The following is a 14,609-nucleotide window of genomic DNA, read 5'->3' as shown; positions in this document are numbered from 1 at the left end:
TTATCAAGCATCCAAATATAAATCATATGACCATGGGGATGCTGCAACGGTTATAAGTGTGAAAAATGGTCTTAAGTCACTTTTTTCAGTGACGCTGTAACTTTGAACGGTCACTAAATGAACTGTTGTAAGTCAAGGATTACCTGTACTTTGAGGTAGCTTGGGGGGAGGGGAGTAGTACAGGTAGTCAACTTACCACTATTCATTTATTCATTGTTCAGAGTTACAGCAACCTTAAAAAAAATGACTCATGACCTCTTGTTGCACTGCCCCCATGGTCATGTGATTGCCATTTGTAATCTTTTTTATCAGTTTCTGACCCAAAAAAATGAAAAAAGGTCCATTGGGGAAGCTGGATTTGCTTAATGACCCTGTGATTTGCTTAATAACTGGTGATTTGCTTCACCACCACAGTAAAAATTGTTGTAAAATTTAGGAGCACAATGACTTACAACAAACACTCCCATCCTAATTATGGTCATAGGTCCAGGACCACCTGTATTTTGACCCTTTCAGCTAGTCTAAAACTTTGAGGATAAATACAGGTAGTTCTTGACTTATAACCATAACGGAGCTTGCCCCTTATGGTCACAGGTTTTGACAGTCTTTAAGCAAGGTACCCATGTGATTGGCTTGCTTAACAACCCCCATCCCTGCTTTTCCTGTTGCAGTCATTGTGCAAATGGGGTAGGTTGAATGGAGAGGCCCTAGGAGGCCTAGCACTACAGTACCTCTCCAGCTCACACGTGGCCTGGCCCAGCCCTCCCCAACTCTGAGGCATCCTGTGCTCTGCTTTTTCCTCTCACTGGATTCCCCACAGGCCTTGGGCCTACTTCCCACTCTGCTGGGTCCCACCACCTGGTCCTCCCCACCCTCTCAATCATGTACCATCATCTTTGCAGTAGATCTTTGGGAAGCAGCTGTGTAACCTTTCTACATAGGGGAGACCACATGATATCATCCCGGAAGTGGGTGTAATTTCAGAGTGGCCACAATGTGGCTGTTCCCAAAATGGCACCTGCTTCCAGGATTACACCACATGGCTTCCACTGTGTAGGAAGGATGAACAATGAACCAGCTGCTTTTTGAAGATCTATTTAGCAGCAAAAATTTTGCACTCATTTGTGGTTATGTCGAGGACTACCTGTAATGTTTGTGTATTGGACTTCAGGTTGGACCAGTAAAGGTTAAGCAACTTTCATTTACTTTCACTTAATGAAAGCAATATTTTGTTTAATTTAAATGGAATATAACTGTGCATATATTGCTCAATTGTTGTAGAAAATTCCCTGAATGGTAATGGCAATAGTCAGGTATTATCCTATGTGGTGCTGCAGTTGCAGACTTAGGCATCTTTTGTTATTTTGACCTTAAGGAATAAATATGAAGTTGCAGCAATCTCATATATTTATCTCTTTGATAATGTTTTTGCTTAGTGTAGTGGTTAAGACAGGGGGGTCAAACTTGCAATGTCATTGCCGACAATGGGGTGGGCGCAGTTTTAACGTGACGCATCCGGCCTCTTGGCTGGCAGTTTGACACCCCTGGGTTAAAGCATCAAGGTAGAAACTGGGAGATCATAAGTTCTAGTCCTGCCTTAGGCACAAAGTCAAGTGGGTGACTTTGGGCCAGTCCCCCTTTCTCAGCCCTAGAAGGCAAGCAGTGGAAAATCACTTCTAAAATCTTGACAAGAAAACTGCAAGGCTTTTCCACACAATTGCCAGGAGTAAAAAACTGACCTGAAGGCACAGAATAAAGGGGAAGGGACTGTTTTCCTGAAACTACATATGATTAGTTTTTTTGTTGTTGTTGTTATAGTTTGTTTTACAGTGCTTCTTTTAAACATTCCACTTAATTAAGATGACAGCTTTAGTGTCCAGAATCACTTATTTGAGATGGGTGGCTATAGAAATTGAATAAATAAATGAATATAATCATGTCTGAATCTGCCATGAAAATAGATTATTCATATTTTGTTGCTTATTGTCATTTTTATTCTTTTCATGTTAATATATTCAATTAAATACTATTAAATCTTGTATTAGGGATCTTCATTCTTACTTACTGGGAGACCAGGAAGAGAATGAAAACAATGCAAACCAGCCGCCTAATAACCAACCAGCTCGCAATAATAATGCCATTCCAGTTGTAGGAGAAGGTCTGCATGCAGCCCACCAAGCCATATTACAACAAGGAGGACCTGTTGGTTTTCAGCCTTATCACCGGCCTTTAAAATTTCCACTCAGGGTAAGCTGTTTTAATATCTAGAATAACTAATTAGTGTCTACTTTATTCTGTGTTTCTCCTATCTGCAGAAATTAATTCTTAGGGTTGTAGTTTTAAGAGGGTATAATATCATCTGTCTCTTTAGCTTATACTCACTTTGAATCTCATTGTGTTAGGATTGATACAATATTCATACTTGGCTGGCCCTTTTTTTTGTGGAATATAATGAAACAATTATAAAGGGAATATTTCTGTGTTAAAGGTGCAGTGGCTTAGCGATTAAGACGCTGGGCTTGTCAGATGGAAGGTGGACAGCCCAGGTTTGAGACCTGAGCGCCTGTTATTTGCCCCAATTCCTGCCCAGCTAGCAGTTCGAAAGCATACAAATGCGAGTAGATAAATAGAGACCACTTTGGTAGGAAGGAACAGCATTCTGTGCACCTCGATATGTATAGTCATGCTGGCCCCATGACCATGGAAGTGTTTTGGGACAACGCTAGCTCCCTTGGCTAAGAAACGGAGATGAGCACCTTCCCCTAGAGTCTAACACTACCAGATAGGGGAAGCTTTTACCTTTAGCATTTTACCAGGATTGTAAGGACTTGGGCTGGAAAAATCTAGACAACTTCTTAACAAAATCATAGGCTGAGACAGCATTTAACTAGTTCACGTTGGTTTCTCACACAGAAGCAAGCATACAGCATCTTTTAAAGTCCCTTAATCCTCTAGCCATGTGTGAATCAGTATGCGTATATATTTCAGAGAAGGATTGAAATTTGTCATCCTTTTTATATGAAAAGCTACTTTGATTCTTGGAATGCTAGGAGATTATAGTCTGTAGGAACAGAGTGCTCAAATTGCACTAACAAAGATTAAAAGAAATTTTAAAAATTATGTCATATTCAGCTGTTCAGACACGGAAGCTAGAATCATACAACAGACTAAGCATTGTTTGCTTTGTTATGGCTTATGGAACAAACTCTAATGGTCTGATTCATAAAATCAAACATAATTTTGATTTATAAAATAAGGTATCCTATCCAGCAATTCAGATTTATTTGAGAGTACATCATGCTAATAGAGCTTATTTGTTAATATAGAACCATGAGATTTGTGAGGTTACTATAAATCTTTCTTTAATCTCATTTTTCATATATATAGATACCTGTATTAAATTAATTACTTTTTCTATATTTCAGATATTTTTGCTGATCATTTTTATGTGTATAACACTCCTGATTGCAAGTCTTATCTGCCTTACATTACCAGGTATGCATTTCATAATAACAAGGTATTCATTTTGGTCACTTAATTTTTCATTAATTTTGCATGTTATGCTGTGTAGTTTCTATAACAATGAGGCCTCTTCTTAAAATGCTTCCTTTTGACCTCTCAGAGATGCACAGCTATAGACAGATCTCTAACCTCCAATGGTTGGGAAGAGTGGTGGCTTCTTAATTGAATCAGTCCTGTAGGAAGCAGATTCCATGATCCATTCATATTTGTTTCATTGAAGACTACAGCACTAATTCTATCTTGGTCAATTTGATAGATTATCTCTGTTTAGAGATGTAATTCTATTAGTTTGATTTATTAGCAGTTCTAAGTACGGTTAACCATGGTATACTTCTGGAACCCTTGAGAAATTTGGAAATAGGAGACATGACTTTGTGATAATTCCATTCCTATTTCAGAGCCAGACTTAAGATAATATTGCTCAGAGGCAATTTTTATGTCAAAAGGGAGCTGTTAAATCATGTTTCAGGATTCCATTCATTCTCAATCTTTTGCACTGTCTATATGAAGGTATTGGGAGATCAAGAAATTTGCAGCTGAATGTTTTCAATATGTGGACTGATACTCATATCTATTTTTTGTGACACTGTCAGAAAATGGTATTTGCAATCAGTAACAAGATAAGAAAGAATGTTGAAATGGAATCCAGACAAGATGTAGGTGCTTATTGTGAATGGCCATAATTCCAGAGACATAGTCCATTTGCCTTTTTGAATCAGATTATCTGCTCCCATGAGAAGCAAATACACTGAGAATTTGAAATACATACTTACCTCGATTGAGGCAATGGCTACAAAAGCTTTTTATCAGTTTCAGGTGATTTACCAACTACAGCTGTGAGAATTAATTTGATCTAGTAGTAAAGGCACCAGACTTATAAGCAAGAGACCATGAGTTCTACTTTAGCTATGAGAGTTGGGAGATCTTGAACCACTCACTCTCTGTCAATCCAGTCCACCTCACAGGGCTGTTGTGGGGATGTTTGCTGCCTTGAGTTATTTGTAAAAATAATTAAAAGGATAGCAACAAATAAATTTAGTAGTTAGGGTGCTAGAACAGAAACTGAATTCTAGTCTTTCTTTAGGCCAGCCCAAGTTGTATTAGATAATGCCCCTTTATGAATCTCAGCATGTATTGGTTCAGCCACAGTTGCTTGTTTGGTGGCAGGTTGAAATCAAGTTATTCTGTGTTGCTGCTCCAAGTCTTGGGATTGCTGCCTAACATTTTTATTGGCTTCTAAAAAGGCCTTCAAAAGATATTTTTTTTATTCAGACTTTTTAACTGTTCATTTTAACTGTTAGTGTTAATTACTCCTTTTACTTTAAATGTTTGGACTTTAAATTTGTTTTTATTGCAAACCGCCAAGAGCGTTGTAAATCAGTAATATACAAAATTGTATAAGTAATCAATCTGGTACTCAGATTCCTAGAAAAATGCTGGATGTGCTTTTGACTTCAGAGGAAACTAACTGTAGAACAAAGAGTGGCAAGTGTTTTTGCAAGCATCCATTTTTTTTGTGCGTAATGCAACTATGCAATGTACTTGCAATACATACTGTTTGGATCAATAAAAAGTAATTTTACAATAACTTTCTAGGACCTTCCTTTATTAAACAATGGACCTCCAGCTATTGAAATTGTCTTCAATTTAATAAAATGTTTGCAGCAGACAACTTACTGGACTAGTCCACTACATTTATGGAATGAGTTTTAAGTGTTTGGATCCATATTATTTTATGACCATAAGATAACACAGACTCACTAGCAATAATTAATAATTTTTTGCTTTCAGTGTTTGCTGGCCGCTGGCTGATGTCTTTTTGGACAGGAACTGCTAAAATCCATGAACTATATACCGCTGCTTGTGGACTGTATGTTTGCTGGCTAACAATTAGGGCTGTGACGGTGCTTGTTGCTTGGATGCCACAAGGTCGTCAAGTGATTTTTCAGAAGGTAAAAGAATGGTCCCTCATGGTAAGTTGTTAGAACGTTCTTTTTTTTAAAGAAAAAGAATTCAGCAGATGCAGTGAGACCATGTCTCCTGGATCATGCTATAATTATAACAAATGTTTCTTGGAAACAGGAAAGCCGCATAAGAAAACTAATATTAATAATTTGAAAAACCACACAGTCTGAATGCAAGTATTCACAATATTGGAATTTTAAGAGTATAATTTTGGAGGTTCTTATAAACTTCTCAGTCACAAAATCAGTGCCGATATGGATAAAGCATAAATAAACGGTTAATACCTCTGGTCACCAATCTGCCACAACTGCCATAGATATTCTCCATTATTTTAGTTTATAAATGTTACCAGTCAGGTAGAATTCCAGTTGAGCATCAGAAAAAAACTGTTCTCAGTGTTTATTTTCTTATTTATTTTATACATATATAATTAACAAGACAATCTTTAATCTTAAAGAAAAAAATATTAAAAATACAAGAAAAGAAATTAGAAAATAATTTTATATATTACTTTTAAAAATGCCTGTGGGGCATTTGTGCATGCTTTGGATTGGAACATATTATTTCCCATTTAATCTTGGGATTAAAATATAGGTAATCCTTGCTTAACAACCACAACTGGAACTCGGGTCACTGAGTGACTGGTAGGCTGGTAGAGAAAAGAGTGCCGTAAAGCACTCTTTCCAAGGCTGTCATAACTTTGAATGATCATTAAGCAACTGGTCATTAAGCAAGGATTATTGTAATCTTTTTTAAAAATTCTAAAAACATTGGATGGAACAGACAACAACAGACACAAAAGAGATACTGTTTGACCCTTTGGCATCTCACTGGATCTGTATTTTTTTCAATTCTATCTAATTATCCAGGCAAAAAAAGGGCAGAGCAGCAAGTAAGATCAAGCTTGCCTCAGAACTCTTACTCTCTGAATCATGATACAAAAGAATAGAGTTTTTTTGCTGAATTTCTGAGTGAAAGTCAACAGAAATTACTCAACAATTTTGGATTACTGTTAGTGTCATAAGTCTCCAGTAGCCTTAACACAGAGGGAAAAAAGAGAATTTAAAAAAATCATCAACAGAAAATTGTGCCCTCTTTGATGACATGATGCCATTGCTTTGACCCCAGCTGACATGCTAATTTTATCATACATCTGATCTAAGTAAAGAATTTGTCTCTTATAATTCTGATTTTATGCATCTGCACAAGTTTATATATGTTTGAGTTCCTCTTGATTTTAATGTTATTTATGTACACACTTGTCTATTTAAAAACAGCACATCATGTTATTCTCAATAAATAAAATTATTTTTTCTTGTTCTTTAGATAATGAAGACATTAATAGTTGCTGCATTGCTGGCTGGTGTAGTCCCACTCTTGCTTGGACTTTTGTTTGAGCTAGTCATTGTTGCTCCCCTAAGAGTTCCCTTGGATCAGACTCCACTATTCTACCCATGGCAGGTCAGTTCTTGCAGCTTCTAAAGTTTCTAGTCTTTAATTGAAGGGAGACACATAGAGAGCCTACCTTGTGAAAACATTAATTTTTACAAAATTAAAATATGATCTAAAAATAAAAACCAGCAAGGAAAGCTAATATCAGTTAAAATGTTGACTTTTAAAAGCAGCAGAACATATAATGCAATTAAGGTTCTAAAAAAAATCTGCTTAAAGAAATAGACTGTGTTATCAAAAATTCTTGCAAAGCTGTTTCACATGTAGATGCCAAAACTCAGAAGACCTCATTCTTTATCCACTTTAATTTATGTGACGGCTAACCCTGAAAGAAAGTTTCAAAGTGCCAAACAACTTGTTTCAGATAATGCTCTTCTTGAGATCCTAAATTTAGGCTTAAATCAGTGAATCTTTGAAAACATACAGAAATAATAATATTGAAAATGAACTTAGAAAAATGCTTTCAATTCTTTCATAAAATAGTTTAGCTGTTTTTCACCGTACATTTCTGTACATGCCTGCTTACATATTTGTGTTCAGTTCATCCTACCTGTGGAATCCTTAGTGCTCTCGGAGCTTGGTGTTTGCTTGCAGACATTTCATTAACAGACATTTCATTATCTTCAGTGTTAGAATGGATTAGGATTTTTCTCTATTTATATACAGAAGCCTCCTATGTAATCACTTTTAGATATTGTACAGAAATCTATTATAAATTATTATTATGATCAATAATTTCATTAATTAGGACAACTTTAATATAGATGGTAGGAAGGTAGAAAAATCAACTTTCATCAAAAGTTGAACAATCATTTTTATGGGGATTTCTGAATTTACATTCTTATGCTAATGTAGATACAAGATAAATATATTTCACACAAGGTTTGTTTCCTAATTTAACTAAGTCTTAATTAGACTGAGAGAATGCTCTATATTGAAATAATAACTAATAATTGCTTTTGTTTAAATAGGACTGGGCCCTTGGTGTTCTGCATGCTAAAATAATTGCTGCCATAACTTTAATGGGGCCACAGTGGTGGCTGAAAACAGTCATTGAACAGGTTAGAAATATTTACCATGTTTGCTTTAGTGACCAGTATATTGATGGAATATATCAATGTATAATTAATGGCATTTCTTTTTAGTTGGAATTGCTTTCCTCAGAAAACTGGGCAAGGGGAGGGGCAATCCTTTTCTCTTGTACATCCTTATATTCTGCTCCAGAGCCAATTTGGAAGATCATGTAGTATCCTGAAAAAAAAGGAAAGGAGAAAATACAGGTAGTCCTCAACTTACAACAATTCATTTAGTGATCATTCGAAGATACAATGACACTTGAAAAATACATGCAGTATTCCCATGGTCACATGATCAAAATTAAGACGCTTGGCAACTAACTCATATTTATGACAGTTGCAATATCTCAGGGTTACGTGATCACCTTTGGTAACTTTTGACAAGTAAAGTCAATGAGGAAGCCAAATTCACTTAACAAGCGTGTTACTAACTTAACAACTGCAGTGATTCACTTAATAATTATGGCAAGAAGGGTCATAAAATGGGACAAAACTCAACAAATGTCTCTCTTAGCAACAGAAATTTTGGGCTCAATTGTGGTTGTAAGTGAAGAACTACCTGTACAGTTCTGCAGATGAAAATCACTCATGTGGCCTATTGTGACAAAGACAACAAATTTTTTCTGTTTATAATTTTTTATTTTCACATAATATAAAATACAAAAACACAAAAGCAAATAATAGGGAACAAAGGGAAGGGGGAAAAGAGAACTGTGGAAAAGGGGGGGGAAGGGGAAAAAAGCCGTTGACCTCTGACTCCCTCTGTTGCAGTATAATAGAGCATTCACATTGAACTTCACCTTTTTACATTTCTATAGTAGTATGAACTAGCCATTTCTATATCAACAAATCAATCTAATCAGTAAAACCCAAAATCAAAGTATCTTTTTTTCCCACCTCAAGCACAAAGTCCAGAAGCGGCTTCCATGTAGAAACAAAAGTACTTATTTCTTTTATCAAAATAGTCAATTTAGCCATCTCTGCTAATTCCATTAACTTTTGTAGCCATTCGCCCATGGTGGGAATCGAAACATCCTTCCATTTTTGTGCTTAGAGTAGTTTTCTGCCGTCAACATATATAAAATCAGAGTTCCAAATTTTTTCCCCAAGTTTTTTTCTCGTAGACCCAGAAAAAAAGCTTCTGTTAATCTTTATATTCATTTTAAGAATGTTCTGCATTAAAATATGAATCCTGCTCCAATATTTCTTTGCTTTATCACATGTCCACTATAAATGATGAAAAGTCCCCTCTTTACATTTACGTTTCCAACATTCATTTGAGATATCTTTATACATTCTAGATAACTTATCTGTTGTTAAATACCAGCGATACATCATCTTATAAAAGTTTTCTTTTAAGTTATAGTTTAGTGTGAATTTTAAGCCTTTCGTCCACATGTTCTCCCATTGTTCAAATATCACATTATATACCCAAAGTTCCTTGCCCACTGAATCATACAGTGTTTTACATGTTCACTTTCCAAATTCAATTTCAATAACATTTTGTAAACCTTAGCAATAATATTGTCATCACTACCACATAATAAAATTTCCAATTCATTTTTAACAAAGTCAAACCCATGACTCTTTTTATCTAGTTTAAATCTTTCTTTCATTTATAAGTATGTAAACCAATGGTAGACATGATCTTCTAATGCTAACTTTTCTTTAGACGTGAGGGTAGGGTCACCAGAATTAAAAGATATTATTTTACCATACATCCACCAGTCCAGCTTCACCACCATTTCTTTTCTAAAAAATGCTTCTTGGGGGAATACTAAAAGAGGCAACTTCGTAAGATAACTTGTTTTTTTTTTTTTGTTTTGCTTTTTTTAAAATTGAAAAGTTTTATACAGTATACAATATCCCAAAACCCACCCCCCTAACCCTTCCCCCACTTCCCAGAGCTGAGTACAGGATTACAAATTAATAATCAAATTCTAATTAACATTACCCAACTATATAAATAACTAAATTCATAAAATACTTTAACTCCCATTTAAGATAAATATAAGCAAATTAAAACAAAAAGAATAATATAAACAAGTCAATATTAATTAAACTATAGTAATACCAAATCTAAAATGAGTTATTATACTATCAATACTAATCTAAAATTTACTCATAAGGTAGATGAAACTTTTTAATCCCATATTTATTCTGAATATAATCTATCCATCTTCTCCAAACCGAAATATATCTTTCTTGTGTATGATCCTTCAAATAGGCAGAAATTTTTGCCATTTCTGCTAAATTTGACATCTTAAACGTCCATTCTTCTATAGTAGGCAAGGACTCTTTCTTCCAATATTGCCCTACCAATAACCTTGCTGCTCTTATTAAGTTCAACATCAAATTAGTTTCTTTAACATCAAAATCTACAATAATACCCAACAAAAATAATTGAGGGGTAAACTTTATCTTTCTTTTAAAAATCTTTTGAATGTTCCACGAAATTTTAATCCAAAAAGCTTTTATATTTCTACAAGTCCACCAAATATGAAAATAGGTTGCATCCAAGCTACCACATCTCCAACATTTGGGCTGTAAATTAGAATACATACAAAACAGCTTTCTGGGATCCAAATGCCACCTGTAAAACATTTTATAAAAATTTTCTCTTAAATTTTGAGCCTGTGAAATTTTATATTTCTAACCCAAATTATCTCCCATGTATCCAACGGGATCGGTTCCTGAATATTTTGAGCCCACTTTACCATACAATCTTTAATTAGATCCATTTCAGAATCCAATTCTATTAAAATATTATAAATTCTCTTTATATGGGCCCAATTTTGATCTTTAATCTGTTTTACCAAATTCTCATCCCCTAAAGTAATTCCAACCTTTTGATCTAAACTCCACCTAACCACTAATTGATTATACTGAAATCAAGACTGTATAATATTTTCTTGCTTTAGCTCAACTAAAGATTTTAATTGCCAATCACTCCCTACCAATCAAAGTAATTCCTTATAAGAGATCCTATCCAAATTCACACCCCTAGATACCCCTTCTATCGCGTGTCCAGGAATCCCCCAAATTGGTATTTTATAATTTAACCTATAATAGTACTTCTTCCAGACACGCAATAAGGCACTTCTTAAGATATGGGATTTGAAAGCCTGATCTACTTTTTTATTATAAATCAAATATGCGTGCCATCCATATAATAAGTCCCATCCCTCAAGAGATAGTATATTTTTATTTGTTAAGTTAATCCAGTCACTAATCACTGTTAGGGCTGCCGCATCATAATATAATTTCAAGTTAGGCGCCTTAAGCCCTCCTCTTACCCAAGCATCTTGTAAAATCTTAAACTTTACTCTTGGTTTTTTCCCTGCCCAGATAAATTTATTGATACCCTTCTGCCATTCATCCAAATTAGTATCTTTTTTCAAAATGGGTATCATTTGAAACAGGAAAAGAAACTTTGGTAGAACATTCATTTTAACAGCTGAAATTCTCCCCAATAAAGATAATTGTAACTTTTTCCAATCATTTAAATCCTTTTGCACTTTTACCCATAGTATCTCATAATTATTTTTATACAATTTTCCATTAGAAGCTGTAATATATACACCCAAATATTTAATCTTTTTCACTATTTCAAAACCTGTAAATTTAGCTAAAATTTCCTTTTCCTTCATAGTCATATTTGTAGGTAATATTTTAGTCTTATTATTATTTACCTTAAAACCAGAAACTTTCCCATACTGGGTTATAATTTCCACCAATTGCATAACCGATTGAATCGGTTGAGATAATGTCACAACCAAATCATCAGCAAAAGCTCTCAACCTATAATCATTCTTATTTATTTTTATTCCCTTTATTGTAGTTGATTCGCAGATTTTAATTAATAAAATCTCCATTGTTAAAACAAATAACAATGGCGATAATGGACATCCCTGTCTTGTACCCTTTTCAATTTTAAATGCCTCTGTTAATCCCCCATTAATTATAATTTGTGCCAATTGTTGTTGATATATAGCCTTAAGGGCATATAAGAATTTATCCCCAAAGTTCATTTTCTCTACAACTCTCAATAAGAATTGCCAATCTAACTGATCAAAGGCTTTCTCAGCATCCAAAAATATCAAAGCCGCAGGAATTTGATTATTCTTATCCAAGTATTCAGTTAAGTTAATAATTTGTCTTACATTATATTTCATATATCTTCCAGTTATAAATCCAGATTGATCACTATGAATCAATTGCTTCATAACATGCATTAACCTATTTGCCAATATTTTCGAAAAGATCTTATAATCTGTATTCAAAAGAGATATAGGTCTATAATTCTTATCTTCTTTTTGAATTAACGATATAAAAGCCCTTCTCCAAGATGGAGGTACCTTTGCTCCCAACAAAATACTATTAAAAAGTTCCTTTAATGGCTCTACCATTTCTTCAAATAATATTTTATAATAAATTGCTGTTAATCCATCTGTACCTGGTGCCTTACCCATCTTTAACTGTTTAATTGCTAAAATAATTTCCTCAGAAGTAATTAAACAATTCATCTCATTTCGTTGTTCATTTGAAAGTCTAGGAAAATGTGCTGCCTGTAAATACTTATCTATATCTAAAGCTTGTATGTTTTCACTACCATATAACTTTGTATAAAAGTCTAAAAAACTCTTTTTAATCAATTTTTGTTGATATACCTCTTTACCTTTATAATCTATTTTCTGTATGATCCTTGCCTTCTGTTTCTTCCGTAATTGATAAGCCAACCACCTGCCGGGCTTGTTTGCATTGCAAAACATATTATGTTTCATATAACGCAAGTTAATTGCAATCTGATCAGCCATTAACATATTAAATTGCGTCTTAAGCATGTTTATAGAAGCCTTTAACCTATTATCCAATGGATTCGAAATAAAAGCCTTCTCTTTCAATTTAATCTCATCTTCTAACTCTTTACGTTTTTGCATCTGTTTACGTCTATGCGCATTATTCATATGAATCAGAACCCCTCTTATAAAAGCTTTGCTAGTGTCCCAGACCATTGCCATCGAAGTACCTTTATGCATATTCAAAACAAAAAATTCCTTCAGATATTCTCTACATTTCTGCAAAAGCCCCTCATATCTAAATAAATTTTTGTTCAATCTCCAAGATCTTCTATTCCCGTCTTCAGCAAATAACTCCAACCATACAGGACTATGATCCGACAATGTTCTAGGAAAGATCTTGACATTCTTAACCCTAGAAAAAAGATCAGTAGTAATTAAAAAAAATCAATTCTAGAGAACGATTGATGCCTGTCCGAAAAAAAGTAAAATCTCTATCCTCTGTGTTCCGTTCTCGCCAAATGTCTCTAAGTTCCAAGTCATCTTTCAAATCAAAAAAGGCTTTAGGTAATTTAGCATGGTTGGAAGTTTTAAAAAATCCCTTCTTGTCCTTCCTTGAGTCTAAGACATCATTCCAATCACCCATCAAGATAATAGATTTATAATCCAATTGAGTTAATTTCTGATGTAAGACCTTATAGAACTGTCTTTGTTGTTGATTGGGAGCATATGGTCCAACAATAAGGAATTTCTTGCCTTGTAATACTAAATCAATGATAACATATCTTCCTTGTATATCAGAATCAATTAATTTAGCTGGTAAATCTCTTCTTACGTAAATAACTATTCCCCCTTTTTTTCCCAGGGCAGAAGCTATAAAAATTGATCCCATCCAGGAATTTATCAAATACTTTTGATCCTTCGAAGCAATATGAGTCTCCTGCAAACAAACAATGTCATTCTTATGTTGTTTCAAATAATAAAATACTTTTTTTCTTTTCTGTGGTGAATTCAAGCTATTAACATTCCATGTCAGAAACTTTGCCATCCTTAATGGCTTGAAACCTCTGGAACACAACTTGAAGATCAGCTGTTGATGATCTCTTCGGTCTTGTCCCTCCCACGGGCTCTGTAATCAATCCTTGGGCTGATAATCCAGCATCAGCCTCTGCTTCTGTTCCTTTTCTTTATGTCTATGCACAACGCGAGTCATCCTTTGTTCCTTTGGATCATCTTGTACCTCCAAAGATTGTTCCATAGATTCAGCCTGTAAATCTCCCGCACCTTCAACCAACTGTTCTTCTGGCCTCTCTTCTGTTCTCTTAGCTCATGGAGATGGTGGCGAGCCTGCTTTCAAAACAGAGGTATAAAAATCTTTTGCTTTTAAAATCATATTGAGTCCATATCGTGTCCCTGCATAGTTCACCACTATTCCAACAGATATCTCCCATCTAAACTGAACTTGTCGGCGTTTAAGCTCCTCAGACAAAAAAGCAAAATCCTTTCTTTTTCTAAGAATTTTTGGAGGTATTTCCTTTAAGATTATAACATTTTGGGCGGCAATTTGAAATCTTTGCTTATAAAAAGCCTGAATAATTTCATTACGAAGTGATCTTCTGGAAAAGTAAATAACCACATCTCTAGGTAGATTTCTCTGTCTTGCTATCCATGAATTAATCCTAAATATTTTTTTCCATCTCTCTAAATATTTCCTCCGGTTCACATCCCAAGGTAGGAGCTGTGTTTCTAGCCACCTCTTCTCTCAAGTTCTCTTGCAGATTTTCCTTCAATCCTC

General features: G+C 34.6%; 1 protein-coding gene across 2 annotated transcripts in view; it reads left to right on the top strand.

Moving 5' to 3' along the window:
• The window catches only part of MARCHF6 (membrane associated ring-CH-type finger 6), a 74,728-nt gene that overhangs the window by 52,896 nt on the left and 7,223 nt on the right, over positions 1–14,609 (top strand). For both annotated transcript variants that reach the window (XM_039329231.1, XM_039329230.1), the window contains exons 19-23: positions 2,046–2,247; positions 3,426–3,495; positions 5,314–5,495; positions 6,814–6,948; positions 7,911–8,000. In XM_039329231.1, coding sequence (XP_039185165.1) covers positions 2,046–2,247; positions 3,426–3,495; positions 5,314–5,495; positions 6,814–6,948; positions 7,911–8,000 — 679 coding nt within the window. The remainder of the gene's footprint in view (positions 1–2,045; positions 2,248–3,425; positions 3,496–5,313; positions 5,496–6,813; positions 6,949–7,910; positions 8,001–14,609) is intronic.

Source organism: Crotalus tigris, unplaced genomic scaffold (assembly GCF_016545835.1).
Source record: "Crotalus tigris isolate CLP2741 ecotype Arizona unplaced genomic scaffold, ASM1654583v1 scf7180000024391.5723578, whole genome shotgun sequence".
Classification (NCBI taxonomy): domain Eukaryota; kingdom Metazoa; phylum Chordata; class Lepidosauria; order Squamata; family Viperidae; genus Crotalus; species Crotalus tigris.
This window is presented reverse-complemented; position numbering and strand designations above follow the sequence as displayed.